We start from the raw sequence: 18,687 nt of genomic DNA, 5'->3' as shown, positions 1-18,687 counted from the left end.
ATCCTGAAGTTTCAAGTAGATACTGCTTGCAAAGTCATTGGCTTTTATTCGCAAATTGCAATATATATCGTAATTAGGAAGTCAATTAGTAAATTTTTGTTAATTCACTGGAAATTTATTTCGATTTCTCGTGCCACTGTCTACCTCTTCAAATAATCCGGCTCATGGACAAGAGTTGTGCTATCTGGCTCATGGGATATTTAAAGATTCCAGGAAGCTTAAACATTATCACCCTGTATATAATAGGAACATCGTACAGTAGACTTTTGTTGATGCAACTCAGCTAATAACTATATCTTTCGGTTAATTCGATCCTTACCAAATGCCTCAGCTAGTGCCCAAACATTTCTATGGGCCAAAACTTGCATTTCGATCCTAGCTTGTTTGTACCAGTGCCCCGTTTATCCGCCAGATTCTGAGGATTCATCTATTCAAACTCGTGAACTCTCTTTGTATTAATTAGCCTTTACAAAGGACACCTATCGTTTGTTGTGTGCAGGTGGACCAAATCCTGAAGCACAACATCAATGTATTCATCAACCGCCAGCTTATCTACAACTATCCGGAGCAGCTGTTTGCTGACGCTGGTGTAATGGCCATCGAACATGCCGACTTTGATGGCATTGAGCGCCTTGCCCTTGTCACAGGTGAGCAGTGGAGAGCCGAAATTCAGGGCCTAGGCCCTGAATTTCGGCTATTCTTGAAATTCTAATTCGGTCTATTCTTGAAGCCCTTCAGAGCCCCAGAAAGTTTTCAGTCTCGGGCCTTGAAAGTCTTTGAGGGTTTTTTTTTTCATTTCTTTTTTTTTTCACATTTCTAGAATACAGTCAACGACAGATCTTTTGAACGCCTGTTCTTTTTTTTACGTGCTTTATAATTCAGATGCCTTTGCGGCTTTGCCGCAGACTTATGTAAAGTCACTATTTGAGGACACCTGAAACATCAAACGGTGAAACCCTTCACTGTCTGGTTTTTTAGACCTCTAGACTGCAAACCCCATAGAGCCAATATCGAAAAGCATCTAAAATTTAGGGTTGTGCGAATGTTTGAAAAGGTTGAAAAAAAAAAGATATTTGGAAATATTCAAGTACTCCGTCGGCTACGACTGTTCGAATCACATCAAATATATTGCTGGCTGTGTGGAAGAAAACCGGGTCTAAGCTATTGTTTCAATCTAAAAATATTGGGGCAATTTTGTGCTGGATTTTGGGATTATTTCATGCTGCTAACAAAATTTTAGCGCTAAATTACACTTAGCCACCAAACGTCTAAACCGTGCGGGAAAGCTAGGCTTTTTGTAGCAAGGGGCATAGGTTTGCAGATAGGTGTTTTTTTTTTTTCTTTTTTGCAGTGCCACTGTTAATTCTGAGCTTACTGCTGACAGCAAGTGCGATAAGTGGCAACTGGCACAGGGCCAAATGTCTCCGATCTTACGGGCATTTGATCCAGCATAACATGTGTAATTTGTAGTCTCATCATGATTTGTCGCATTGCTATTACTGATTTTAATGTATTGATTACTTCAGCATTCTGCGTTGTATAAATGATTCGATTGTGCTGCTTTGAATCTATATGTATGCCCTCTCTGCTATGATCTCTTGTGAGATCGGCAGTATTGCTAAATAAAGAAATAAGGCACAGGGTAGCAAGGATCACTTGTGGGAGTGACTAAATTTTCCATGTTAACATGAGCCAAATATACAATGTTTTGCTATAACGGCTTACTAGTCTAGTTTTTCAAAACTGTCAGTGCAATCGCAATGTCACCCAACTTTCTAATAATGCATATGCATATCATTATTCGATACTCTAAGCTAGGTATTTGTATTAGCAAATTTTGATATTCGCACACCCCTACGGAAAATTCAGACGTTTAAACCCTTCACCGTCTGGTTTTATAGACTTTTTGTCGTACCCGCAGGTCTAAAACGGCACTAATTGATGCCGCCGCCACTGCCATCTTGATTATCTTGCACCCTCGAACCAGTGCTATTGCGCACCAATCTGCTCGCAGCCGTCATAGCTTTAGGGGGTCATTAGGCTTAGCCACGTCAATGTCTGCTATCAAGTTTCTGGCTGTTTGGTGCCATTTAAAGGATTCTATGCTGTTGGCAATGACGCTGATTCCATCTTTGTCACCCACGCCATGAGTGTTGGAATGCAGAAAGAGCTGCAGGGTCTCAAAGCAATGCACAATGGCTGTTTCTGAAAGTCAGCTTTGCCGTAATGCAGCGCTGTTGCGTGGTCAAGGATGCTCATTATATTCTGTTGAAGCATACCAAGAGTGTGAAGGGGGCCAATGTTGCAGGAAGTAGAATGTGTTCCTTATACAGTTGAACCTCAATATATCGAACAGCACGGTGACCACGAAATAGTTTGATATAGCCAGAATTCGATCTATAAATCACGTAAAAAATGCGTAAAAAGCTTCTGCAAATCAATCAATGAACCAAGGGCGCGATCGGGGATCGTTGTTTGGAGTGCACATTCGGTTGCACCGCATGCTATTGGCCTAGGCCGCGCTGACTTCGTCCGCTGGTAGCGCGCATTCAGTTGCGCCGCACGCAATGAGCCTCAGCCGCGCCAACTTTGTTAGCCGCGCGAAGTCGGTGCGGCCTAGGCCAATCAAGCGAGACGCAACCGAACATGCACTTCGAACAACGATCGCCGATTGTGCCCCAATCGTGGCGCAGTAAATACTCGCTTGAAGCCACGCAAAGTATTTATTTATTTGGCTGAAAGTACTGCAGCAGTGTAGCCTGCTTATTTGTAGCCGCGTGCTTAAACGCAGAAACCTCAACCTACTCTAAACGATCCTCAAGCAATATGCCAGTGGCCGCTTTTGTGCTGCAGTAGCAGCGTAGGAGGGCCAAAGCAGCTACAGCCCCAGTTGAAGTCTCAAGCAGGGCAATATCAGTGCTTGTGGGATCAACCTCAGCAGCATTTTTGTTAGTATGCTACTTCTGCTGCGATCTCCACTTCGGTCAATGGAAGCATTTTCAAACACTCTCAATAACAATGTGTTAATAAAGTGGTGTCTGCCAAGGCGTTTATGAGTGAGCCCAGTGAGCGCCTGCTGTCACGCATCTTTGTGGATGCAAACCGCCAGTCCTTGCAAGGCGCAGCAGGCGCAGAGCGCGGCACTGAGGAGGAATCAGTGCGACAAATGCAATGCATCATTGACGTCGAACTAGCCAAGCCACCGCGTGCGTACGCCACTACGTTCAAATGGCGCCCTCGGCGCAATCGATGTAGGCATGCCGCTACAGTGTGCAGCAGTCTGGAACGCCCATCGCACCACCACTATTTTCGAGAGTGTTGCGGGAAAGCTCGCCGCCTGTCAACAGAGCGTACATGGTCTGGGGTGGCGGAGTTTGATATATCCATTTTATGTCCGACCCAATTCGAAATAAAAAATAAAAAATCCATGCAAATTTTCCAAGTGAATAGAAAGTGTTCCATATATCGAGGTTTGACTGTATATACAGTAAAAGCTCGTTAATTCGAATTTCACGGGGACATCTAACGAGTTCGAATTAACCGAAATTCGAACTAACGAAAGTGATTGAAGAAAAGGCCACATCTGATGACAAAAAAAAAAGTACAGCAACTCTGGGTACTTTTATTTGGAAAAAAAGTCCGTAATGGTTTTTTGCTTTTTTCCTCTGAAAGCAATCGCTGTCGCTTTATCTTCCAGAGCTCGAATGAGCCGAAAAGCATCGTCTTCGCCTTCTTCGAAACTGAAGAAAAGCCGGGCGTGATTCAGTCTGTCCATCACCTGTGCCAACGAAGGTCGTACCGGTGTTTCACCAACATCATCATCTTCATCATTCGCGTCGTCATCGTCCACGGCCGGTTCTTCGTCTTCGCCGATGACTTGGGCGATGATTTCATCATCGGTCACGGCACCGCAGACCGCGGCGCAGCTGTCGACATTCACGTAGTCGCTGAAGTCCGTATCGCAGAGCACCTCCCGTACATGAAGCGGAGCGCGGATGTCCTCTTCAACTTCATTAGCGTCTGCGTTAAGGGCCCCGAAACCACAGCGGCGGAAACAATTTGCAATGGTTTCTGTGGTTACCTGATTCCAGGCACGCACAAGCATGTGCAGGGCTGTGAGCAGAGTCACGGTATAGCTTTTCTCATTATCGGAGCACAGGAGCAACTTCTCAAGAATGTGACGTCTATTAAAACTTTTCAAATTCTTTATAACGCCCTGATCCATAGGCTGAAGAGCCGCGGTGGTGTTAGCCGGAAGAAAAACGAGCTCAATGGCTCTCAATTCTATTTCCACCTTGTGCGCCGAGCAGTTGTCGACGAGGAGGAGAATCTGCCTCTTGGCAAGCTCAAATTTTCGGTCGAGTTTCCTCAGCCACTGCTTGAAAAGCTCGCCTGTCATCCAGGCCTTCTTATTTGCTGCGTAGTCGGCCGGCAGCGTGCGGATGTTCTTAAAACATTGAGGTTTCTGCGACTTCCCTACACAAACAGGGGGAGCTTCTCTGTTCCAGTCATGTTCGCCCCGAGCAATACCGTCACGCGCTCTTTGCTGCGCTTGCCGCCTGCGCACACGTCCCCCTTGTACGTGATCGTTTTGTCCGGTAAGAGCTTAAAAAACAAGGCGGTCTCGTCGGCATTGAAAATATTGGATGGTGCGTACCTGTTCAGGTGGTCTAGTAGCGCACCATTCCGCCACACGGTGCAGGTTTCTGCGTCTACGGCTTTGGCTTCGCCGCACACACTGCGGAAAACGAGGTCATGCCTGTCTCTGAAGCGGTGAAACCATCCGTCCGAAGCGGCGAAGTCGGAGACGTTCAGACGTTGCGCGAAATCAGCCGCTTTCGCTACGATGATGGGGCCACTCAATGGGATATCCTGGCTCCGCTTTTCCTTGATCCATGTGAGCAACGCTGCCTCCAGGTCCGGGTGCTTAGCTGTCCGAAGCCTTTTCAGATCCTTGCCGAAAGTTTCAGCCTCGTAGGAGTCCTCAATCGTCCTCTTATTCCGGATGTATGTCGACAGCGTGCTTTTCGGTATATCGTGCTTCTTTGCAATTCCGTTCTTGCTCAGTTTCCCTGCATCAACTTCCCGCAGAATTTCTAATTTATCCTTCAACGTTTTGGCACGATACTTTCCACGTGACGACATCGCGGCACGCGAGCAGTGTCAGTCTGCGACGGACGCGTACAGAACAAAAGCGAGCAACGGCGCACTTTTAGGCTTCGACGTTCTGATCGCATAGGCGACGAAGAGAATGGCCAGTCTCGCGGTTGTCGCCGAACGCACTGCGTATCCTGCTGTCCATGACGATGCGGCAGAGCATTTGCGAATAAACGCAAGTGCTGCCCCCTAAAAACACGCGATGATGATAGTGTATGTCGCTCCATCTGTCGCTTAACAGCAGAGACTGCAAGCTGGCTACGGCGGCGCGCAGTTCGAATTATCCGTGGCGGACCGGATTAGCATTCGAATTAACGAGCTTTTCAATACATGGGGCTCTATGGAGCATGGCCGGACCGTGCCAATTAGTTCGAATTATTCGAAAATTCGAATTAACGAGGTGCGAATTAACGAGCTTTTACTGTACATGTCTGCACCCGCCATCTCCTGTCACAGTACGAGCACCAATACGTCCAATAAGTGTGCTGGCAGTCCTTTAAAGCTATTTAGAGCTTTAGGTTCATGTCTTCTCGCCCTACAAAATTGTATCTTATAGTTTACAAAATTAAGTTCCTTGTCCACCCAAATAAGTGTTTGCAATAGCGTGCATGGTATACAGACCGTGGGGAGGCAGTCTTAATTGGTTGCTGTTGGCTTCGTGCCTTGCTTCACTGTTAAGCAGCACATACTGATTGTCCAGTAATAACAAACTTTGCCGTATGGTGACAGCTAGACTACTACTTTACTACTCTAAGAGTTCCAAAAATACCAGCTTTTCTGCTCCGAAATGGCTCCAAAATGCTGGTGTGGCTGCTCCTAAACTGGCTGGACACCACCACTGGTTGAGGCTTCACGGCAGCACAGCTTGCACTACCGTGAAGCTACACCTCAAGGCTAAATTTGCATATATCTACATCCAGACGTTATTGTTAAATAAAAAAGTTTAGTTGCAGGTTATGCTCACAAGAATATGGCACTCATTATTGTTATTTTCCACATTACGCTGTATTCACATGCACGTATCAGGGACTTGATCCAATATGAGTGAGCCTGAAGTGTCTATATAATTATCACAATAAAAGCATTACCTGGCATGAGTAACATAGTAGTACTGTTGTAGGTTGTATGTGTGGCCACTACTCTCTATTTTTCTGTGTACAAAATATAAGAAGCAGCATACCTCATGCAGAATTTTTAGGCTTCTGTCTCATGCATCGTTGCTACTTCCGTGGTCATTGCGCGTCATGTTGATCCCTATGGCAACACTGACACACAGGTGGTGAGATCGTGTCCACATTTAACACTCCCGAGCTGGTGCGCCTGGGCACTTGCGACCTCATCGAGGAGGTGATGATTGGCGAGGACAAGCTGCTCAAGTTCTCGGGCGTGCCCCTGGGTGAGGCCTGCACCGTGGTGCTGCGTGGTGCCACCCAGCAGATCCTGGACGAGGCCGAGCGGTCGCTGCACGATGCCCTCTGCGTACTCTCTCAGGTACGCAGCTTTACCCATCTCTCCCCTGCTGTCATAACCTCGTGAAGCCAATGAGACAATGAAGCCAAAGAAAGCTCAGGAAAGGATAACTGTGTTTCTTAGTTGAAATGTGGAAATACAAAGGAAATGAAAATAAAGGTACAAGAAAAGGACCGCTTGCTGCTGTCACTGAGAGCCAAACCCACAACCTTCATATGGTGTGTCGCTGGTGCTAAATGTAGCTCCTCGGATCTCTTTATGCTTTTCACTCATTGCATGGCGAGGGACCTCAAATTTGGCAGGTGCTGTGCCATGAAGTAGCACAGGAGAGTTCACTGGCTAGTTGCTTGCTCTTCCAAGTTCATTTGTAACATTAATCAAAAAAGATCATCTACCATGCTACCATGGCTGTGAATGGTGGCACTGGTTAACACTCCTAGACTCCGATCTTGCGACACTTGCACAAGGACTGCTGCTGCAATGACTAGTTGCCTGCTTTCCCAAGTTACTGTGTAACGTTATGCCAGATGTTTAAACAATTATCTGCCACCATGGTTGTGAGTGTTGGCACTGGCGAACACTCCCAACCTCAGATATTGCGAACCGAACACAAGGACAGCTGCTGTACTGTGTAGAGAAAGGAACTGGGAGGCTTTCCAGCAAGTATGTGACCACTATTGTAGGCAGTATAGCAACAAAATCTGTGGTATAGTACCACATAGGTCATGCGGAAGACACGAGTGTGGCGTTCATCTGTTGCAAGTTCTATTTTCCTCCACTTTTTCTTTCCCTTTTCATTTTTTCTAAATCTCATTGAAACGTTCATCTGACCGGAAGCTACAGTTGATTGCTTTTGCAATCAACTGTAGCTTCAACACATAGTATGCCACATTCAGTCAATGACCAATTTTTAGTACATACCCGATTATTTGAACCTTTTCGCGGCACCATCACTGTACCTATAAATTAGTGTATCACAATGTCTAAAATTTTGCATACAGAAACCCTTTGCCGTCCAATTTTCTGGACTTTTTGCCATGACAGCAGGGCCAAAATGGCATTGATCGAAGCCACCGCCGCCATTTTGGCCATCTCGCTGCCTCGAACAAACGCTCTTGTAAGCAGATCCGCTGGCATCCGTAGCCACCACCATGGAAACACTTGGCCTAGCTACTTCGACGCTTGCTACCAAGCTTCTGGCTGTTTGGTGCAGTGTTTCTTTATTAAATCAGTTTGCCGCAGTTAGCAATGTTGCAGACTCTGCCTTTGTAATTCTTGCCCATGGCTTCAAAGCTCGGACAGCACGACGCGTTGCATAATACCGTTTGCCGAAAGTCGCCGTCGCCTCACTACAGTAGTGTTGCGCAGTGAAGCACACGCAAAGTATTGCGGTGAAACATACCAAGGTTGGGAAGATAATTGTCAAAGGACACGGTGTGTGCACCGATACACCTAATACCGTATTTACACAATTGTAAGTCGACCACGTTTTTTTAATTTGAAAGTTTAAAGTTGGGAGGTCGACTTACAATCGAAAAATCAAAACCAAAACATGGCGCCGTCAAAAATGCGAGACCAACGGGAGCTACAACGTAGTTACGATTTTATGTCTGCTCTATGGCCCTACCCGTATCTTTTTGCTATCTCGCGTGTTTGTTCGCTTTTCGGAAGGGTTTTTCAACATTTTTGAGAGTTTTACAGTGCGCGCAACACTCAAGGCGGGGGAGGGGGGTCGATAGTTGATAGAAGCGCCGCTGTTCCTATTTGCGGTGGCACCCTCAGAATGGCAGCGCTTGCGAAGAGCATCGGTAGTTCATGGAAGAGCAGGCACCACTCGCGGGTTTCTCTTTGCCTGTTGCACTCAGCTTTCTTGACTAAAGGCATTGGTTTGACGCGTCCCTTTGACTGCCGGCTACGTGCTACTTCTATGCTTCCCCAGTCGTCATGAGTGCTCCAGGCCCACTAATCATTCGGCACTCGTTCACAGCAACGTTCAAGAGGGCTGCCATCCTTTACGCCGAAGAAACAAATCACTGCACAGCGGGCCGCAATTTCTATGTTTCTGAACGGGTGGTGCGAGAGTGGCGACTGCAGCGAAGCGAAATTTTCACCTGTGATGGCAAGTGAGAAATTTCCCACATGCCGAAGTCTGGATGCTTTCCGGAGCTGTAGGCTAAGCTTGCGAAGTATGTCGCTGAAATGCGTGATCGGTCCCTGTCAGTGAAGTGCGACATGGTCATGTAACAAGCCCGGACCTTCGCCTTTTAAGGCCCTGCTCCACCGTGAGTACGAGTGGCTGGCGGCAGAATACCGTGAAATTACGCCGACCGGACCTGTAAAAAGAGCCTCCCTGACGGTTGCGTGTGTTTGGGTGCATTCGGTGTGGGCTGCTGTTCCACAAGATGTCGTGGTGCGGTCGTTTGCCAAATTTGAAATTTCGCGGGACCACGACGCACTGTGGGTCCGCAGCAACGATGACGATAGCAGCACTAGTGAAAACGAGTAGTCCATGACCATGTCAGCTGCTAATAAATTTTCGTTATCGAATGCGCCCTCGGGTATGCTCTCTTTCTTTTTTTCCCCTGTCACGCGATATGGGGGGCGTTGACTTACATTCGAGTCGACTTACAATCGTGTAAATACGGTAAGTGTGCTGCAGGCCCTCAGAGCTATTTCAAACGTGCTTGTGGTGATTTGAACCCCTTAGGAGCAGTAAAAGGCATGCATTCATTTTTTAGGACTGCTCGATTTTTTTAACATTTTCGCGGCCCCTAGGGAGTTTGAAAAATCAGACGTTGACTTTACTAAAAGCACAAAGGCTCACAAGTATGTAATTTGATGTAACCTTACAACCACAACTTGTAGTTACAGTCGCCGACCGTTTATTCGGACCTCACGGGGACTGCGAAAATGTCCGAATAAACAGGTGTCCGAAAAAGCAGATTAAGAAAAAAAAATGAAATCCTTTATTTCCACGCACTTATTCGGGCTCGGCAGTAGGCTTGGATGAAATCGTGAATGCGCCATTGCACGCTGTTCCGTTTACGCGCAATCAGATAAGCCTGAATGTCTGAGAGGGTCGTACGGTCACTATTGGCGGCTGAAAGCACAGTCACTGCTTGTACACGCTCCGCATGCGACGGCAGCGTAGCACATGGTGCGTCATCTTCCAACTCAGAGTCATCGTCCGGCGGTGCAGCAGAAACCTGACGAATGATCTTGCCGTCGTCGAGTTCTGCGCATGTCAATAGAGCAGTGTCAGCACCTATGAAACTGTCAAATGAGACGGTGGCCGGAATCGCAATGCCACCACTGCTCAGGTCTCGGCAGAACATTTTCCGCGTCAGTAGGGAGCACATCGGAAGGCGACAAATCTTAGGCCTCCCGTCACCCGCTTGCCGGCATTCCCCAGCGCAGTCTGCGCGGGCACTGTCGGCGCCATTAGACCCTGGACGCGATGTTTACGTATGCCCCGTTAGATCACCGAAACCTCCACACAGCACACGAAGCAACCACCACCGTGCCGACACCAGTCGCACAAACGAAAAACGCGGCCTGCTCGCAGCGTCTTGCGCGAAGAAACAAATCAGCTGCTGGATTGTCTCGACATGGCTTACTAAGCTGAAACCGGAACTGCTGCAGAGCCGCTCTATCTAACCAGGCAAAAACGATGATGATGAGCGGGGATTTCCAGTAGCGCCACTTCGTGGGGCAGCAAGGAAGCTCCGTTCAAAACAAAAATGGCGTTCAGCAAGTCGAACCATGCACCGGTCACAGTCGGTGCATGGTGCTCTCGACCGAGTTGGCTAAAGGAGTGTCCGAAAAATCAGACGAGAGGTTGCAAGGTGTCCGAACTTTCGGCAGTTGTTATACATTATGGTCTATGGGGAGAATGGCGGTGCCGCGAAGCTGACCAAATAATCGGGCATGTCCGAATTTTTGGAGTCTGGAAAATCGGTCGGCGACTGTATATGTGAAGTGGTTCGTGCTCCTGTAGCTGTGAACTAACAATGTTTAAAATACTAGTGCGTCCGAAACTTGAATATGCATGCTCCATTTGGGACCCTCTTCAGTCACACCTAACTTGCTTTCTTAAAATGGTGCAGAATAACGCAGCACATTTTATATAGTCTAATACAATCACACTAGCTGCATCACTTCAATGAAAGGCACCCTTTCCTTGCAGTCACTTGGTGCATGCTGCGAACCATCTCGTCCTATGCTTTTTCACAATGCATATCATCCAGTTTTGAAAAATCAATTTCTCACGACCCAGTCTTATTCGGCTCGCTTAGATCGTCACCATAAACTACACTAATATCCCTTTCCTTTATTCGTTCATCCCGCACACGTCGAAAGACTAGTGGAATTGTCTTCCTTCAAATATTGATTCTGTTTTAGACCATAACTTGTTTTGTTCACCAATACGTGGTTATATAAATAATGGCGAGGGAAGTGAATGTTGTTCATTTTCTTTTTGCCTTGTTTTTATACTCTATACTTCGCATTGCATTTCATTTTCCAGTTCTGCGAGTTTTGAAAATTGCTTCTTCATTTGTGCCTGCAGGTGTTTATGCATTTGATGCCACCATTTATTTTGTTTTTTTACTTTTGTGTACTCCACTCCTGCCTTTAAAGCTTTGTGCACTTGAGGATAAATAAATAAATAAGGAGCACAGCAAAACATGCAGAGTGAGACTTTCATGACTGCACTACCTTCCTAGCTTCTGCAGCGTAGCCTGCTATGTATGAAAATGGGGTATTAGATGTGTTATGTCATTTTGTCGAGATGGGTGCACTGTAATCGGACTGTTGTCATGCCACAGGTTGTCAAGGACAAGCGCGTGGTGTTCGGAGGTGGTAGCTCGGAGATGCTCATGTCGGCGGCAGTGGGCAAGCTGGCCGAGTCCACTGCTGGCAAGGAGTCCCTTGCCATCGAGGCTTTCGCCAGGGCGCTGAGAAAGGTAATGTCATGGCCTTAACGACGGCATTGTTATGCTTCTTTATGTACTAGCTATGCGCGTCACTTCTGAAATGCTGTGCATTGAAAATGAGCGGAAAACCATTTTATTATTATTTTATTTATAATAATGTTTCAGCAACAACACCGGGACCTCTACATGCAAAATTTCTGATGATGGTTACAGTGGCATACGGCTGCTGAGTACAGTAAAACCTCGTTCGTACGTTTTTGAAAAAAACGTGAAATCGTGCTAACCGGGAAAACATACAATCCGAAGTAGCTATAAGATTTGACAAATTCTACTGTAGTTGACATCAATATAAGGAGAAGGGTTGCATAAGCTGTACCCCAGGTGGTAAAAATTGATACGGAGTTCCCCACTGTAGTGTCTCTTGTAGCCCATAGTTGCTTTGGTAGATCTGAGTCGCTTTTGGTTTGGCTTCAGTTTTTCCAAAGTATGGCTTTATTGTGTTTCAATACTGGTTTATTTGCCGTCTGTTCCTTTTGTGTTTGAAACCTCTGGTACAGCCCATGGCGGGCCGCTGTGCTTACCTTGGTTGCTTAATTTCAGATCCCCACTATCATCGCCGACAATGCTGGTTTTGACAGTGCCCAGCTAGTCTCGGAGCTGCGGGCAGCTCACTCGGAGGGCAAGAAGACTGCGGGCATCAGTAAGACCGTTTTCTTATAAGGTAGTTTTAGAAATGCAGTCAGACCTTGCTATAATGAAATAATGGATGTGGCAAAGTACCGTATTTACACGATTGTAAGTCGACCCCTTCTTTAAAATTTGAAAGTCTGAAGTTGGGGGGTCGACTTACAATCGAAACCAAAACATGGCCTCGCCAAAAAACGGCATACCAACGAGAGCTACAACGTAGTTACAAATTTATGTTTGCTCTATGGCCCTACCCGTATCTTTTCGCTATCCCGCGTGTTTGTTCGCTTTTCGGAAGGGTTTTTCAACATTTTTGAGTCTTACAGTGCATGCAACACTCATGGGGGGGGGGGGGGGTGTCGATAGTTGATAAAAGCGCCGCTGTTCCCATTTGTGGCGGCACCCTCAGAACGGCGGCGCTTGCGGGGAGTATCGGTAGTTCATGGAAGAGCAGACACCGCTCGCGGGTTTCTCTTTCTCTGTTAAAAGGCATTGGTATTGGTTTGACTAACTTCTTGATGCGCTCCACTTCGGCTACGTGCTACTTCTACGCTTCCCCAGTCGTCATGAGTGCTGCAGGCCCACTAATCTTTCGGCACTCGTTCACAGCAGCGTTCAAGAGGGCTGCCATCCTTTGAAGAAACAAATCACTGCGCAGCGGGCCGCAATTTCGATGTTTCTAAACGGGTGGTGCGAGAGTGGCGACTGCAGCGAAGCAAAATTTTCACCTGTGTGACGGCAAGTGAGAAATTTCCCACGTGCCGAAGTATGGACGCTTTCCGGAGCTGTAGGCTAAGCTTGCGGCGTACGTCGCTGAAATGCATGATCGGTCCCTGCCAGTGAAGTGCGACGCGGTCATGAAATAAGCCCGGACCTCCGCCTTAATTCTAAGGTTCTGCTCCGCCGTGAGTATAACGAGTGGCTGGCGGCAGAAGACTGTGAAATTACGCCAACCGGACCTGTCAAAAGAGCCTCCCTGACGGCTGCGTGTGGTTGGGTGCATTTGGCGTGGGCTGCTGTTCTGCAAGATGTCCTGGTGCGGTCGTTTGCCAAATTTGAAATTTCGCTGGACCACGACGCGCTGTGGAACCGCAGCAACGATGACGATGGCAGCACTAGTGAAGACGAGTGGTCCAATGACCATGTCAGCTACTAATAAATTTTCGTTATCGAATGCGCCCTCGGTGTTTTTTTTTCTTTTTTTTTTTTTTCCCGGTCAAGCGATATGGGGGGGTCGACTTACATTCGAGTCGACTTACAATCGTGTAAATACGGTAAGTGGAATTCCCCTTGAAGACCCACAGAGATTTTTTGTAGCGCAGTGTATGCCAAAACAGATACAATGAAGTGACAAGTATGAAGAAGTAATTTTGGCTCCCCCTTCAACTTCGTTTAACAACGCTTTAGTGTAGAGGCACTCTACCTTGTTGTAGCCGGGGGGCCTGTTTTTTTCTGAGTAAGAAAAAACGAAGCTGCGAGTCCTTAAAACCTACACGACACCGCTGCTGTAGCCCAGTTGCTATGGGTGTTATACTCAAGGTCGCAGGTTCTGTCCCAGCGTCGTAGGCTGCTTTTCGATGGCAACAAAAATTTAATTTATTGACGAATGTTGCCTACAGGCAACACACCATACAAAAATATTCTTGCTGAGTTCCGGTATTGAGTACGGAGCTTCTAACTGTCCTCAGCCATAGAGGAGGAACACAGGAGGAGGAAGAAGTATGACACGCGACTCACTTTCTTTTGAAAGCATGGTCGGAGGAGACGGATGGCTGCAAGATCTTTGGCTGCAGTGCTATGACACATGTACCGTATTTACACGATTGTAAGTCTACCCCCCCCATATCGCTTGACCGAAAAAAAAAAAACCGAGGGCGCATTCGATAACGAAAATTTATTAGTATGTCATTGACCCGCAGATCCTATTTTCTATGATTGCCGACTCTGCTTGCCACTGTCGCTGGGCTCGAATGTTACTTGTGTTGCCGGGCACAAGTTCGCCCAATAAATATATAAATTTGCAACTCAGTTTTGACACTGCCGTTCTTTCTGAACAGTGAGTGATGCGACCGGTGGATGTGCATCTGCCGCCGAGAGGACTCTGTCATTCCGAATCAAATTCTTTGCCACAATACATCACGAATTCAAAACACCTAAACAGTTGCACTCAAAATTCGCATTAGGGAGTACTGTAATTGTCTGTGAACTACTCCGCACCCCCCCCCCCCCCCTTTAGGCACCTTGGCTAACATTAGCTGGGACACATGGTACATATATACCAGCAAGATAGATGGAATCCAAAAGTCAAGCCAAATGTGCTTTTATCACAGTTTTAGTGGTAGGAAGCCACCATGTTTCTGGTGGATTGGTGGTAGTTTGATTTCTAATCAATTGTCATATACCCTCCATCTCATTCTGCTATTCCTTTTTTTGTGCTGTGGTGAACAAAAATGCTTTTGCTTGTTGTTGAATACACTGTTTTTTTTTTTGCTGTAACCAGTGATGCTTTATTTCTTGAAAAATGCTTCGTCAGGGCCTCCTCGAAACACTGAACTTTTGCCAGGAAATCTGCTTTTATAAACCCTTCAATTTAATTCACGACTTGACGTTGCGTTTTGTAGTGCTATTAATGACAGTCTTGTGGCAATGCTTGCTGCCGACATTGCAGACATGGCAGAGGCCAAGGTGGACGACATGGCCAAGCTTGGTGTGACTGAGGCCTTTGTTGTGAAGCGACAGGTCCTGCTCAGTGCATCCGAAGCGGCCGAGATGATCCTGCGGGTTGACAACATCATCAAGGCAGCACCTCGCCAACGTCACCCTGACAGGAGCCACTGAGCAAAGCATGCTGTTTTCCCTTTTTTTTTTTTTCTTTGCACCATGCGTAACTTAAAAACGAACCGACGATGGTTGTTCTTGTGAGCTTGTTTCTCTGTTTCAGTTGTTTTTTTTGTTTTTTTTCACAGCTGTCATCTCTTGTAATAAAAATGAACTGCTTCATACATTCTCTGTCATCTTTGATGGGGTTAAGTTTTCATTTGAATTAAACTTGACGCTGAAACATGCTTCTACTTTTTTTTTTTTTTTTTTGTGATGGATATTTTGAAGAACCTGAAGTAGAAATGGGATTTATGTATATTGGCTGCATATGTATCATGTTGGTATTTTCAGTATGCTGTTCACAAACCTGTACAGCTGGGACAGAAAACACAAATAAAGTCCAGAAGGTCATTTTATTTGCAGAAGTGTGAAGGTATATTTTGCGGACACAGTAGACGTGCTCATTCAGTTGGCTCAGCTGTGAGAAAGCCTCGTAATAACAAAAGCAACAGAGCATTTTGCCAAACAAAAGAAGAAATCCACATTCAGTGAGGCTTTGTTAGAATGTTTCTGTTAAATGCTATGTGCAAGGAGACTTGCTGCATGAAATTTTATTTCCAACTTATACACACAAGCAGCTGTTGACAGTCTTCCACGGGAGATGTTGTCGTTTAGCTTTGTGATAACACATCGCTAACTTTTTTGTACCACTGCAAATGTATGCCTGCCCAGCGAGACACTTTCTGGAATGTGTTTCACCTGCCATAGTGGCTTAGTCTCGACGGCGTTACGTTGCTAAACACAAGGTGGCAGGTTAGACTCCCGGCCACGATGGCAGCATTTTGGATGGGGGCAAAGTGCAAAAGCGCTGGTTTTGTGTGCACGTTAAAGCACATGAAGTGAAAATTAATCCCCAGTCCCCCACTACAGCATGCCTCATGATCAGTTCGTGGTTTTGGCATGTAATGCCTCTGAATTATTTAAAAAATGCATTTTGATCACATGACACAGGTGCAAGTGCCACACAGTTGTACAATGCAGGTTTTTATGCACTTGGCCTTCCTGTGCAGACTGCAGTTTCCAGGATCAGCCTGGTCTTGGTTACGCCATCCATGATGCTTGCCCAGTTTACTATCACACTGCCTCCAGGATTGGGGCAGTTTGTTGCGAAACCAATAGAGCAAACACTCCAAGCACCAAGGAAGAAGGCAAAAATAGCTTCCATTTGGCATATTTAATGTAGTGAAGATATTGAAGTACCATTTATTTCTCAGTGTAATTCCGTGAATAAGAGGCAGCAGCCACTGGTACACATGTGAGTCAGGGCAGATGGCTATTGAGGACAAGTCCTGCCACTGGGAAAACTGGTGATGCGGTTAGCTTGACATGAAGTGAGGAATCGTGTGTGCATAGCTTCCGCATTAGAAGTAGGGCCCTTAGAGGAGTCTGTGAGATATAGTTTTGCGAAAGCCAGGGGCAATCTCACCTGCGCTGTGGCCCGACTGATAAATATTGAGATCAAAAATCATTCAGAGAAAAAGTCAGACTAAATAATCGGAAGGGCTACTGGCACTGCCCCGTGGGTGACAAGGACTAACTACAGAGAAAAAGTATTTGCGTGCGGCTCCACAAGCGTTCGCACAGTGATGTTTGATTTTGTCGGCTCAAATGTCATGCTGTGACCTTATGCCCACGGCATGGTGCAAATACATCCATTATGTGTGTGTGTGTGTGTGTAATACATATATATCACGTATTTCTTTGAAGGCTACTGTTTAAAAGTAACCATATTGAAATAAATAGGCAGTTTCTTCGTTGTGGTGCCGACCATGGGTTAATGGGTGATATGTGGTAATTAGTTCCAAATGAAGGTCATCATCAACCTATTTTAAGTGCAATGCAGGACGAAGGCCTCTCCCTCCTATCTCTGATTGCCCCTGTGCTGCGCCAAGCAATTCCAACTTGCGCCTGCAAATTTCTTAATTTCAAAGCCCCGCCCAGTCTTTTGCCGTCCTCGACTGCATTTCTCTTCTCTGGAGGTGTTTGGCAGTGAAGGCACTTTCCCTTTCTTTGATAACTTTTGGCGGGCCATGCCTAAGGACTATGTGTTCAATGAAAAATATAGCTGCTTCGGCTGCTGTGCCTCGCTGGGTAGCTTTCGTCTCCGCGTAACGCTCCAGGTAATCGGTTACAACAATGATCCATCTGTTTCGAGCTGTCCAAGTTGGAAGTGGACCCAGGAAATCCATTCCAACTTGTACAAATGGCTGGCCTGGTACCTCGACCAGATGCAAGAGACCTGCAGGCTTACCGGGAGCTGCTTTGCGTCTTTGGCAGTCGGCGCATGTTTGCACGGGATGTTTTACACCAGCAGGTAGCTTTGGCCAGTAGTACTTGCATTGGAGTCTGGACAACATTCTCATGTAGCCTAGATGACCTGCGATGCTTTCATCGTGGCATGCTTTTAGTATTTCTTTTCGAAGTGATGCCGGTACGAGAAGCAGGTACCGTAGTTGGCATTGCTGGTAGTTGGCATTGTTGCCGAAAACCTCATTTATACTTATGGAGAACACTTTTTCTAAACCCCCTGATCTTCCTCAAAAATGAGGGTACACTGAAGATGTCTTTCAGTTTTTCTAACGCCAAATCCAGAACTTCCCTCGATTGCACATACTTCATTCTGGAGGTGCCGTCTATGTGAAGCAGAGGCCGAAAAGGTGTGTTACTTTTGTTAGTGCGCCGTGACCACGCTAACAAAGTAAAACACATAATGGGCACGCTCATGATAGCTGGCGACTTTAACGCTGTGCATCCCACCTGGGGTTACGTGTATGACTCCCCCAAGGGTACAGCGCTGTGGCAGCATGCGAACGATCTGGATCTCGCCCTACTGACAGACAAGGCGTTCCCTACCCGCATCGGCACATCCACACACAGAGACACCACCCCGGATCTCTGCTTCGTGAAGGACACAGCCGATGCCCGCTGGTCCAATCTTGCGGATCATCTTGGCAGCGACCATCTCATACTGGCCGGGCACTTACCCACCATCGTCAGGAAGCCCAAGTTGCACACGTGGCTCAACTGGGACCTCTTTCGCCAGACTCGTGCCTCATGACTCCCTCCCGACACTGCCCCGAACCTCGAGACGTGGACGGCTCAGCTCAAGGCCGATGTCGGTAAGGCCACGAAAGCAGTCAGCACGGACATGCCAACCGAGAAGATGGACAGCCATCTCGCCCACTTGCACGAGGCCAAACAGTCTCGACTGACACGATGGAAGAGCCAGCGTCTCAACCGCAGGCTCTGCAAACGCATTGCAGAACTGAACAAGAACATAACCTGCTCAATGACACCAACACCCGCACGAACCAGCGCCACTCGCTCACCAAAGTCCTTCACCAGGCCAAAGGCTTCTCTAGATGACGTCGTCAAGACCCTTGTGCATAAGTACCTACCGATACCCAAAGGCCTGCCGATCCTACATCCCGATTACACAGGTACCGACAACAGCCTCCTCGACGCCGAATTTTCCGTCAAAGAGGTGCGCTGGGCTCTCCACGAACTCAACGGCTGTTCCGCCCCGGGCCTTGATGGCATAACCAACAAGCTCCTGCGA

The 18,687-nt window shown here is 47.0% G+C and overlaps 1 protein-coding gene across 2 annotated transcripts in view; it reads left to right on the top strand.

Moving 5' to 3' along the window:
• CCT2 (chaperonin containing TCP1 subunit 2) overlaps positions 1-15,484 on the top strand; it is a 41,419-nt gene extending 25,935 nt beyond the window's left edge. For both annotated transcript variants that reach the window (XM_075675657.1, XM_075675656.1), the window contains exons 7-11: positions 500-647; positions 6,434-6,648; positions 11,454-11,591; positions 12,162-12,261; positions 14,917-15,484. In XM_075675657.1, the coding sequence (XP_075531772.1) occupies positions 500-647; positions 6,434-6,648; positions 11,454-11,591; positions 12,162-12,261; positions 14,917-15,086 (771 nt within the window). In that variant the 3' untranslated portion in view covers positions 15,087-15,484. The remainder of the gene's footprint in view (positions 1-499; positions 648-6,433; positions 6,649-11,453; positions 11,592-12,161; positions 12,262-14,916) is intronic.
• The last annotated feature ends 3,203 nt before the right edge of the window (positions 15,485-18,687 follow it).

This window comes from Dermacentor variabilis, chromosome 11 (assembly GCF_050947875.1).
Source record: "Dermacentor variabilis isolate Ectoservices chromosome 11, ASM5094787v1, whole genome shotgun sequence".
NCBI lineage: Eukaryota > Metazoa > Arthropoda > Arachnida > Ixodida > Ixodidae > Dermacentor > Dermacentor variabilis.
The sequence above is the reverse complement of the archived record's forward strand: the minus strand, read 5'-3'. Positions and strand labels throughout refer to the sequence as shown.